The sequence below is a fragment of the Mustela erminea genome, chromosome 21 (genome assembly GCF_009829155.1).
Source record: "Mustela erminea isolate mMusErm1 chromosome 21, mMusErm1.Pri, whole genome shotgun sequence".
Lineage (NCBI taxonomy): Eukaryota > Metazoa > Chordata > Mammalia > Carnivora > Mustelidae > Mustela > Mustela erminea.
The window spans coordinates 33,586,260-33,598,730 of record NC_045634.1 but is presented as its reverse complement, the minus strand read 5'-3'; the positions used below and the strand labels follow the sequence as shown (position 1 = coordinate 33,598,730).

Below are 12,471 nucleotides of genomic sequence, written 5' to 3'. Positions count from 1 at the left end.
CCTGTGAAGTCCTGTTTGTATAGATTGTCTCTGTGCGAGTGGGCACTAGCTGTGACTATCCTGGGACCATGGGCTTAGGTCCGTGGCCACTCCCAGCGAGTGTCCCTTAAATCCCTTTGTTCTTTTTTAGTGCTGTTAATCAATCTCCAAACCAATGTTGGTCCCCAAGCACAAGGCACTTTCACATTGGGATATTACTTTCCAGTGGGTCACTTCTGGTGGCTCCTTCCTCCTTCTGTTTATCCTCCAGTATCAATCTGCACACTCCCATCTCCTCTGTACCTCTCCACTGATGATCCTCTGCCCCTGAAGAGATCCAGAATGTATAATTATACATCTCAGGCTGATTTCATGGTTGTTCAGAGTACCCTGGTAGATATTTAGCTCAGTTCGGGGGACTGATTGAAATAGGGTCTCCTACCTCTGCCACCTTGCTTCTCCTCCACTGTACAGTTTTTACAGCAAAAATAGTAAATATTAATGAATTAAATTTGAAAATAATAACTTGGGAGGTAGATGAATCCCAAGATGAAATAATGTTATAGAATAGTATTTAAAAGTATGAAACACAGAAAAACTATAGGTGGAGGAAAAAAAGGGGTGACCTAAGTATCTTGGAATAACTGGGATTATAAGACCAAAACCAAAAGGAACTGTTAGATAAACAGTGTATTCTATTTGATAAGGTTCTTCTCTAGGGAGGTACTAGTTAGCAATTCTGAAACCATTATACATGTGAACTGGAATTTAACAATTAATAATAAAAAAAAAAAGGATGGCCGATAGCAGGAGCCAGGTATCTTGCTGTTAGAGTGGGAAATTAGAGATAAGCAAGGAAAGAAAGTTAAAATAATCCATGTTGGATACATTACTATGAACTAGTGTTTAGCTTAGTATAGATACTGTTTTCATAAGCAGTATCTATAGTTACGTGTATATACAAAGATTGGAATAAGCACACACACTTATACTTCCTTACAGTGTCAGCATGGTCAAGAAGCAAACCCCAGTAGCAGTGAGCACATTTAGCTCTAGAACTTGGGTTTTTAATCCTGTTCTCCAATAAGATGAACCAGGGCTCCTTGCAGAAATGGCTGATACTAGGACTGGGCAGGAATTATTTGACAACCATGGAGAATGTTGAGTTTCCAAAAAGGAAGTTACAAAATAAAACAAAACATAAAATATGGATGGGATTATGTCAAAGTAAAGCACAAGCCAAATAAAAGATCTCCTCATGCCACAGTTGGAAAACAACAAAATAAAGTAGAGTTGAATTCTAATTCAAGGTATAAAATAAACATATACGGATTGATATTGATGTGAATGCATGAATGGGAAAGAATAGATATTACACCCCAGATAATTGATTTAGATACTCATCATCTTAAGGTGGAACATAATTTTGCACTTCTTAAATGTGGGCTGTGATGTTCTTTCAAAGAGAATGAGCAGTACAGAGAGTGGTACACAAATAAAGTCAGCGGAGAAATGTGACAAACACTACTAAGTCATCTTGAGAGCATGTAGCCTTTCTATAAAGTCATGAAAATGGCAATTTATATCTATTATCTTCCTCTCAAAACCAAAAGACCACAGTCATTTTAATCATGGGGGAAAATATCAAATATACCTTTATGGTAATTCTAAAGAATCATAATCATCAAAATCATCAAAACAAGAAAATCTGAGTAAATGTCATAGCCAAAGAGGAGCCTAAGGAGACATGAATAAATGTGGTATACTGGATGGGAATCTGAACAGTGACAGTAAAATCACAGAAATCTGACCAAAGTATGGAATTAGTTAATGACATATTAATTTATAAATAACATCAAATATGGCAAGATGAAATAAGAGGGGATACTGGGCCTCAGGTATATGGCAAATATCTGTGTATTTTCCCAAATTTTCTTTAAATTTAGTCTGAATAAAATCTGTTCCAAATTAAAAGTTTATTAAAAACACCATTATAATTGTGTAGCACATACATGTTTGATTACTTCTATTAACTACTCATAATTGACAGTGTGTACTAGTCATATTCTTTTTTATTTAGAAGCATTTTGACACAGATGAGTAATACAGACTGATATATAATTGTGTATTACATATGATATATATATTTGGTTCTTGTATGGTCGAGTTTATATGTCTGCCCTCTAAAAATAGCTTTTCTGGGGTGCCTCAGTGGCTCAGTGGGTTAAGCCTCTGCCTTCAGCTCAGATCTCAAGTGTCCTGGGATCAAGCCCCGCATCGGGCTTTCTGTTCTGTGGGGAACCTACTTCCCCCTCCTGCTCTCCTGGCCTTTCTACCTATTTGTGATCTCTCTCTCTGTCAAATTAAAAAAAAAAAAATTAGTGGGCTCCTGGATGGCTCAGCGGATTAAAGCCTCTATTAAAGATTTTATTTATTTATTTGACGGAGAGAAATCACAAGTAGATGGAGAGGCAGGCAGAGAGAGAGAGAGGGAAGCAGGCTCTCTGCTGAGCAGAGAGCCCGATGCGGGACTCGATCCCAGGACTCTGAGATCATGACCTGAGCCGAAGGCAGTGGCTTAACCCACTGAGCCACCTAGGCGCCCTTTGGAGTGTTTTTATTTGTATTTGTTTCCATACAGTTTTAGCACAAATACATTGAACTAAGAGAAAATTGCCAGAGTTTGTAAGAATGTAAACAGAGCTTAGCACCGTGAAGATTTGATGCCTTGTCATAAAGCCATGAAAATCCCAGACTGTTTTGTAAGAGCTATCAGATGTTGCTATTTTCTGGGAAAAAAAAGTATACCTCACAGCATTATTGGAGGCCCAACTCTAGGAATACTTATGAATATAGTTGGCCTTATAAGTCATAATATCGATATAGCTAATAGAGTTAGTGATCACAAAAGATTTGCATGTTATGTGTAGCAAAATTTAAATGAGATTTCTGATTAGGAAATTATATTAGACCTAAATACTATTAAGAATATATGAATGCATGCTTTTTCCATTGTACAGTAGAAGTCACTGCTTATGAACAAATGTTAGATGATAAGTTATGTTCGTATAAACAATCATAAAATATAAACGATCATAAAATAGAAGAATTATTTATTGACTTATATGGAAGATGAAACTGGATATGATCTAGCTTAAGATACTGTTAATAAATTGTTGAAAGATGATTTTGATATAAAAGTGTATCTGGCCGAGCCATGACCATGGAATAATTCTGTCAGATATATAAAAGGGTAGAAGCTATTATCTATCCTGTCTACCTCCTGCCCCCATGATTATGGAAGATCTGTGCTTTGCTCAAGTCATAATTTGTGTGCAAAATTTTTCTATGTGTTTAAGTTGGATAGTCATCTTAAATATTGCAGAGGTGACAGGTATACATTTTTTGTGTGTCAAATCAGTGAGCAGATGCATATTCTTATGTCTTTTCTAAAGACTTATAAACATATGAGAATACCCATTGGGCATCAATTCTAAAGCAGTCACAGCACTTCCCACGTGAGTTAATGATATCAGTCAAATGGCATTTATCAAATGCATGTTTTAATACATATATAAGAATGTATCATAAGTTACATAGGTAATAAAGCAACACATGATGGTACTATAAATTTCTTTGCAACTAATGACTGTAGTATGGTATTTTGAGCACTGTGGAAATATTTAATAAAACTTTCCAAGGAAATATCTTGATTTTTTTTAAATATCAAATATTGAGTTCTTATATACCAGCCTTGTTTGTAAATGCAGTACATGATTTAATTCATTCTCACAAAAAAACCTATGAAATATTACCCACAATTAACAAATGGTAAAAGTGAGTTGCTCAAAGTCACACATTTCCTCAGTGGTAGAGGGATAGTCTTAAGACAGTGCAGTCTAGTTCCAGAGTGTGCTCCTATAACTACTGCTTCATACAACTACTACTGCTGCTCAAGATAAGATCTAGATACAGCACCCACCAGACTCTGCGGTCAAGGGCAATTCTGTTGTTTATCACTGCATCCTGAGCTCTGAGACCAATGCCTGGTACATTTCATGTACAGAGGAGGGTTTTTGTTGTTTTTTTTGTTTTTTTTTTTAAGATTTTATTTATTTATTTGACAGAGATCACAAGTAGGCAGAGAGGCAGGCAGAGAGAGAGGAGGAAGCAGGCTCCCTGCTGAGCAGAGAGCCCAATGTGGGGCTCGATTCCAGAACCTGGGATCATGACCTGAGCTGAAAGGCAGAGGCTTTAACCCACTGAGCCACCCAGGTGCCCCTCATGTACAGAGTCTTAATTGAAAAAATGAAAACTCAACCAGAATTCTCTAGAGAAGTGATGTGGTGAAATTAAACCTGTAACAGAGATATGAAAAACAAGTATTGTAAAAGGTCTTAGGACAGGACCTTGGGCTGAAAGAATTAAGACAGGTTTTATGAAGGAGTGACATGTGAACAGTGTTTGAAACCTATTAACCACAAGAATATTTGTGGTGTGGAAAACAGCTTTGCCAAAGCTCCAAGTCTCGAATTGAGTTCTGTTGCTGGGTGTGAGTGAAATACGACAGAGAGGAGAAAACTGGAAAGTCCCTCTGGGAGTTTGTATTCTAGTTCTGGAAATGAAGGTAACTAAAATATAGACTAGGTTTAGGGTCATACTAAATTTTTGTCCTGGTAAAGCAAAAACAAATCAAAAACCAAAACCCCAGCAGCAGAGTATTTCTCATTCTTACAGACCATAGATTAAAGTTTATCCCAGAGAAATGCTTGCTAATTCTTTCTACATTGTAGTTTGTCTAGAACATAAAGGTAGGGGCATTTAAATATGCTATACATGATAATGGGCATTGTTTCAAAAAACAAAACAGTTGGGTGCTTCAGGTAGTAATAAAATGAAAATGAATGTTTCAGGTAAAATTGTCCGGAATTTGTTTGGATGCAACAACATATTTACCTATTTTTAGTAAGATCTTTTAGAGAGCATAAGTAAGTCAAAATCTTGAAATGACAGGAGAAACCACTGAACTAGGAAAACTAAAATTGCAAAAGTAAGTTGGAGAATGAGCTATTGATAGTTTAGATAATTGGGGGAATACTTAATGAAGAAAAAAAGTTTTACTTAATTTCAGTAAACAGCATTATGGTGTTTTAGCTTACCCACCTACCATGCCACACTGCCCAGCTCTGTGGGCCCACATTCCTGGTGCAGAGTAACACAAAGGTTCTCAGAGAATCGTGGTTGTGTGTTCTGACCTCTTTGGGGACTCTAAGACAGACAGATGGGAGTTTTCCTTTGTTTCAACTTTCTCGGAAATTTCTAGGGGCTGAAGGGCCCCCTGGGTAGCACTGTCAAGAGCATTTCAGTGAAATAAACTAGTAGCTTCTGTCTGGAGAAGGGATCAACCAGAGGGGCCAGAGTCAGGCAGGCAGGCCACAAAGCCTGAGAAGGAAGATGCTGAGACATAACTGAGGGACGAAGGGCACTGAAAATCTGCTGTGCGCTGGGCAGCCAGAAGGCCATGCTGATGCCCACAGCTGGACACGAAAACACTGGAGAGCACCATGTGAGTTCGCCTTCAGCACTAGAGCAACAGCCAGTGAAGGGAAGACGGAGCTAACTCCCTGCCTAAGCCTTGGAGCAGAGTGCCAGCAGGGGCCAGTCTGCAGTGACTCACAGGGGATTGCTCTGGCTCCAGGCACTGCAGGAGCTCTCTCTCAAATCACAAGGGGATCACTAAGCTAAAAGAACAGACTTCAGGGCCACATGCAACAAAGAGTTGTTAAAAAAAGTTGAGAAAAGTCATTAAACAAGTATAACCCTCATAACATAGCAGCATAGATGTGGGGAAGGCAGGAATCTGATTTCCAGAGATACATTCTAATATTTAAGATCTCCAGTACTCAACAACAAAAAAAAAAATAAAAAGAAAGAAAAAAGAAACACTTCTTCACACCCCACTCACGGGGAAAGAAAATTGAACAGTCATGGTCTCTGAGAAGCACTGACCTTGGACTTCCTACTTAGACAAAGGCTTTAAACTTAGCAGTTCAGTGATGCTCAAAGAACTGAAGAAAACAATGTTTCACTAAATGGATTGCTTTAGTAAAGAGATAGAAATTATAAAATGGAATCAAATAGAAATTCTGGAGCTGAAAAGTACAACCAAAATAAAAAAAATAAAAGGTTGCAACATTGGATTTGAGCAGGCAAAAGAAATAACTGGTGAGTAGGAAGAAAAATCTATTGAAATTATCAAGTACTTTATAAATGATCCAAAGATTTTACATCTTCACAGCAGACCAGGCCCATGAGTCCACCAGTGCCAAACTCACATTTTTACACTGAATTGTTTTAAACAGCTGAAATTAGCAGATTTTTAACCATACAGAGCTTACATTTTGTGCATACTGTGGCATCGTACCCATGATCTGCTAGCCATAAAGGTCAACTGTGGACTGTGCAAGTCTCTAAGCTGCTGCTAGCCACCACAGACTCCCCATCTGTGACTAACGCTTCCATCTGGACGGTGAAGACCCCTTTCCCCCAGGAACTCCCTTTCCATTCTCCCCTTCTGGATGGGGGCCCCACACTGTTGCCTCTGGAAGGAGTGAACTTGTGTGGGACTTCCTTTTACAGCAAGCTGTCAGTGTCACTCAAACAAAGCTAGTTGTGTGGGTCTGTCACCTCATAGTCCTCTAAATTTTCTTTTATCTGCCATGAAGTCCCTTGATCTTAGTACAACTGCTCAATGCACTTACAGCCCTAGGTCAGGGAAGATAAAACCCGCTACGACATGGCCTCGTCTGAGAAGGGTGTGTGTGCATCGATCTTAGGGGTCCCAACACTAGCACAGGCCCCACCCCCAGCAGGCCCCAGGTCAGTTCCTCCCTTGTTGGAGACACACTGGGGCAAAGGATGTGTGAGTCCTGGCTGAGCCACCAGATGGTTCTCAAAATTTAGTTGAGCCCCAGGATTCCACTTAAAAACAACTATAGCATAGAGATAAGTTACATATTGTTGTAAGCAGATCAGATATAATAATGCAGAGTGGCATATTCACATTTCAAGTTAATTTGTAAAATATTTGCAAAAACAAAGTACCTGTTATGTGTAATAACAACTTGGTGTATGCAGTACCAACTCATTAGTTTTCACAACACTTTTTTTTTTTTTAAGTTTTCACAGCAACTCTTAAGATGTAGGAACTAAGCGTATTTACGTTTTAGAATTGAGGAAATGAGTTAGAAAGTTTCAGTAACGAGATCTAATTGGCTGAAATGGTGGGAATTACAACCCATGTTTGTCTCCAGCGTCTGAATTTATTTTTTTTTTAAGATTTTATTTATTTATTTGACTGAGAGAGAGAGAGATCACAAGTAGGCAGAGCAGCAGGTAGAGAGGTGGGGGAAGCAGGCTCCCCGCTGAGCAGAGAGCCTGATGCGGGGCTCAATCCCAGGACCCTGAGATCATGACCTAAACCGAAGGCAGAGGCTTAACCCACTGAGCCACCCAGGCACCACCCCCCACCCCTGAGTCTGAACTTCTGATCCCTCTATTGTTCCCTTCAACCCTTGCTCACACCTCCGTTTTCCCACCTGATCATGGACCCTGCCTCTCCAGCGAAGGTGCCAAGATGCTGGATATTGACTGCTCGTTGTCTTCACCTATGACTTGACTCACCCTGGCTACACAGCAGAATCACTTGTGGATATATTTTTTTTAATGATGTATCAGTTCTATCCAGAGATGTGCTCATTTAATTGGTCTCAGACTAAGATTATGGACTGTGTCAGCTTGGGAAGAGAACAGATCAGCTGGGTTGTCGCTAAAGAACAACTCCCTCTGTGATTTAGGTCCAGTATTGGGGTTTGTTGAAGGGCAATCCATTTCCAAGCCCTGGGACCAAAGCCAGGGAGACTGCCTTTGTGAGAATTTTTATTGTGTTTGGAGAAGAATAGATTAAGTTAATTATAAGGGCTTAATGTGATGTCTGATAGGGGGTTTTATCATTCTGGAGTTTTCTTTGCAGGACTGTTGTGAGGGTACATAGCAGTGGCTCTGTTCGGGGAACAGGAAGGCACATAATTCAGGACTCACTTGAGTAAGATCTAAGATGTGGTCATTGGATGAACTCCTGCCCTCAAAGAAGCTTCATGCAAAAACTCTAAGGAATGTTCTTGGTCTGGAAAGACTGAGTTTCCCCGGGGCATAGGAGAGCTGGAGCAGCCTCATGGTTTACACTAATATCTGGGATACTGTGCTTGTGGTTCTACTAGAAGGTGTGTTTCTACCTCCAGGCTCATAGCACAATGAGTGAGCTGTCAGTTGGGGTGATGCTAGCTGATGGTGGGAAGTTGGAACAGTGGAGCTGATCTCTGTTAGAGGAAAAGGACACTGTCTTGTTGAGTCTCTAATCTACATACCAAGGAGTGTAGGCTCAAACCCATGTGTTTACAGCTGCATAGAGAAAACCAGAACCTCAACAACCCATTTTTCAGCAACAGAGTTTATTAATTAAATATTTACAGGAAATAATATATTGAAAAAGTTTTACCTTTTAGAAAATTCTGTATTTGATATGCTTAGATCAACTTTACCTTTTTGTATTTATATGCCACATTTTCCCCATGAATAGTTATTTTTCTCAAAATCCTGAATTACTGGTTGCATTGTATGTTAAAGGCTCTAATTTTAGAGGTTTTTCCCTAGACTTAGTTTCCTGCTACGAAATCTGCCTGAAGTTCCCGCCACTGTGGTTTCCTGACTGCCATCTCCTCAGGTAAGAAGCTTAATGTTGGCTGAGAAATAACTGATCACTGACACTGAGTGCTGTATACAGTCCGAATCTTCACACGTGCCCCAAATGCCTTTCTATGAACAAAGGGTCTCTCCTTTCTCACTGCAGTATGAGTGATTTGTTATTTCTCAAGAGCATTCATCCTCTTACATCTTGTGTTAGTGTTTATTCAGACTTCACTGAGTTTTCTTGTGGGCGCCACACCTGGTACCTGGCTGCGCGCTGTCCCCAGTGCTCAGAGCGAGAGGTGCTCCCTGTGCAGGCCCATAGTGTGTTTCAGGTTGAGACAGAGTGAGTCCTCTTCCATCCTTCATGGTTTTGCTGCACAGTTGTCACACCCGGGGATTTCTTCCATTTAAGCTGGTGTATGTCACATGAGGAAGCATGACTGAGAGATCTTCCACATTGATTACAGTTTCTTCAATGGGCAAGTCCCCTAGAGGTGTGTTTAAATGTTAACACTATGGTTGAAGTCTCACTCACGTTCACTACATTTATAATACGATGTTATCTAAGGTCAGAATATTTACTGAAGGCATTCATAATTTTCTCTCCATTGTGGGTTCCCTCGTGTCGTCTAAGAGCAGAACACTGACTGAAGGATTTCCCACAAAGATGACATTCATACGGTTTTTCTCCAGTGTGAGTTCTTTCATGTCGTCTGAGGGCAGAACATTTACTGAAGGCTTTCCCACACAGGTGACACTCATATGGCTGCTCTCCAGTGTGTGTTCTCTCATGCTGTCTGAGGTTGGAGGACTGACTGAAGGCTTTCCCACATAAATGACATTCATACGGTTTCTCTCCAGTGTGAGTTAGATTGTGTTTTCTAAGGTCTGAGCTTTGAATAAAGGCATTCCCACAGATATGGCATTCATATGGTTTCTCTCCTGTGTGAGTCATCTCATGCCTCCTAAGGCTTGAGCAATTACTGAAGGCTTTTCCACACAGATGGCACTCGCATGATTTACCTCTGGTGTGAATTTGCTTATGTTGATTAAGGTATGACTGGTCACTAAGGGATTTTGGACACTGTTTACTGATACAAGGTGTCTTTTCTGTGTGAGTTAACAAATGTTGACTCAACATGAAGCCATGAGTGAAATCTTCTTCCAAATCTTTATATTCAAAGGGATCCTCTGGAGTAAGAGATTCCTGCTTTTGGGAAAGAGATGAAAGGTTGTTAAAGTTAGCCTACATATCCATACATTCACTTTTCTACACAGAAATCCTAAATTAACCACTTAGTGATAGTCTCCAGTTAAAATCTTGCCAGTGTTACTTGCATACACACAATGTGTTTGTTATTCCCCTGTCTACGTAAAGATTTTTTCTTTTGTAGCATCCCAACTACAGAGCTTATAGATTATGTTTCAAAGACTGGGTATATCATCAGTGTTTATGCAGTTGTCTTTTTTTTACGATCTTGGGTTATGGTTTGGGGGCTCAGATTAATTTCTTCACTAAATTCAAACTAGCCAAAACTTTTTGCTCAAAAAAAAGAGTTTAATCCCAACTTAGGTTATTGTGCTCAATTATTAACATCCTATTTCTAGGTCTTTCATTTGGATGACCAGGGTTACTACTCAGGAAACTTACCACTGGCATGATTGCAGATGTGTCCTTCCTGTTGATACGTTGTGTGGCTATCATTTCTTGTTCTTTAAAGGTATTTCCCCTGCCTGAAATAATTGAAAACAAAACAAAACAAATAGAATGGCAGTAGGGTAATGAAAATGTTGAAAAGCACCAAGACCCATGTGAGTATGTTTCAAAAACTGGCACTTTGATGGGGCAAATATGTCAAATGAAGGAATACTCTAGGAATACTAATTCACAAAGATTTTCAGGATTGAATTATGAAAAAATTCTAATGACGGCAGATTGGGTAGGGAAAGAGAAGAGAAACCTTCAAAGGGGAATATTAGGGTAGGAGTTACTGTGTGAAAGTTTAACTTCATTTAAGTATATGAATATGCTTTCCCCAAAGCCAAAAAAAACACTGGCAAGAGGAAACATGAATTGTGATCGACAAATGCAAGGAATAAGGACAACATTGGAAAAATTTTGCCCCAGTGTTGTTCTCCACATTTTAGAAAATCACTCACTTGACAAAATCTTCAGTTGGTATTTCCAATAACATACAGTGAGTGGGCACCTCCTCATACTGGGCACAGGTCCCTGCAGCTCACCTGGGCTCTGGCCTTGGAGAAATCCGGTTCCTTCACTCTGCAGCTCTTGTCCTTGCTCCAACTGGAAAATCAAATCTGATCTGCAATGCTGATATCCTGTTCATTGAAAAAAAGGTACGTGGATTTTTTATTCTGTACTACTAAAAGTCCTCTCCTTCCCCAAGGCTAATCATCATTGAGTCCAGGACAGGCAACTGAGGAAGAATAAGGAGAACACAACAAGAACTTGGATGGAAAAAAACACAAATCCAAATATGTGTCGAAAATGGTGAAGACCTTCTGGATGGCGGTGTCCATGCCCAAATTTAAAGACAGAATGCAGAATCCTCAGTCTTTTCAGAAATGGAGAAATTACATCTCTCCACAGTGGGTTCAATATTACTTTCAGACAGACACCAAATAAGCTCAACAAGAGAAATCAAAGTTCTATTTTTGTCATTGGTCTAGTTTCAACCCTTGAAATAATGACTATGGGAGAATATTTAGAAAATGTTTAAATTGTTTATGCATTCAGAAATATTGAATTCCCAGTTCTGCTCTGGTTGTTAGAGACTGAGTAGTAACAAAGACATTAAACTGTGGTCAAAAGTATATTCTAGTGGTGTGACACACTAACTGTAGTAAAATATAAAGAACTTTCTTTCAAGTAAGGTCTATGAAAGATTCAGGGTAGACAGTGGAGTGGGTATGCAGATATGCAGAAGCTGTTCCAGTTCTTGCTGACTGACCAACTACCTTCCCACCCACCCATCTATCTAAGTGTATGCGTTGGCAGACTCACCTAGGGAGACGAGATGACGTATATTTTCCAGCATGACATCCCTGAACAGCTTTCGCTGGGATATGTCCAGCAGGGCCCACTCTTCCTTGGTGAAGTCTATAGCTACATCTTCAAATGTCACTGATTCCTAAAACATCACGGATATTCTGTTTTAGACAGAGCATTCCCTACCGGCGTCCAGAGCAGGAGGGTTGCGCTGACAGCACTGAGGAAGAGGGTGGAGGAGCGGGCTGTGCAGAGAGCTCAAACTAAGTCTAGGGCTCCTGTCGTTCGTTCTCGGTGCAGAACTGGCATCTGCCTTTCAGATACATTACAGAGATATAGTCTGAACTAATAAAACTTAACTGTAAAGGAGTATCACATGAAGTGTGATATTACATAGCCTGGATTTTCTTTTTTTTTTTTTTTAAGCAACTGGTAATTATGGGGGCACCTGGCTGGATCATTCAGTAGAGCCCGCAACTCTTGATCTCTGGGTCATGAGCTCAGGTCCCAGGTTGGGTGTAGAGCCTACTTATTAAAATAAAGACATGAAGTCTAAAACAAACAAAAACTGGTAATTATATCAGACATGATTACAAAATTGGCACCTGAAAATTCATAACTAAAACTCACTTTCTGCTTAACTTCAAGTAACTTTACAGACTCAGTGTAAGGCAAACAATAACAATGACTTGCCACTTTTAAATCATGACCTTATTCCCACAGATGAACCTTTA

At 39.7% G+C, this 12,471-nt stretch overlaps 1 protein-coding gene across 1 annotated transcript in view; it reads right to left on the bottom strand.

Annotated features, from left to right (window-relative positions):
* Positions 1 to 8,471: 8,471 nt before the first annotated feature.
* The window catches only part of LOC116581747 (zinc finger protein 705A-like), a 30,604-nt gene continuing 26,604 nt past the window's right edge, over positions 8,472 to 12,471 (bottom strand). The window contains exons 5-8 of the mRNA XM_032328963.1: positions 11,753 to 11,879; positions 10,972 to 11,067; positions 10,379 to 10,461; positions 8,472 to 9,937 (exon numbers count right to left, since the gene is read on the bottom strand). Coding sequence (XP_032184854.1) covers positions 9,287 to 9,937; positions 10,379 to 10,461; positions 10,972 to 11,067; positions 11,753 to 11,879 — 957 coding nt within the window. The 3' untranslated portion in view covers positions 8,472 to 9,286. The remainder of the gene's footprint in view (positions 9,938 to 10,378; positions 10,462 to 10,971; positions 11,068 to 11,752; positions 11,880 to 12,471) is intronic.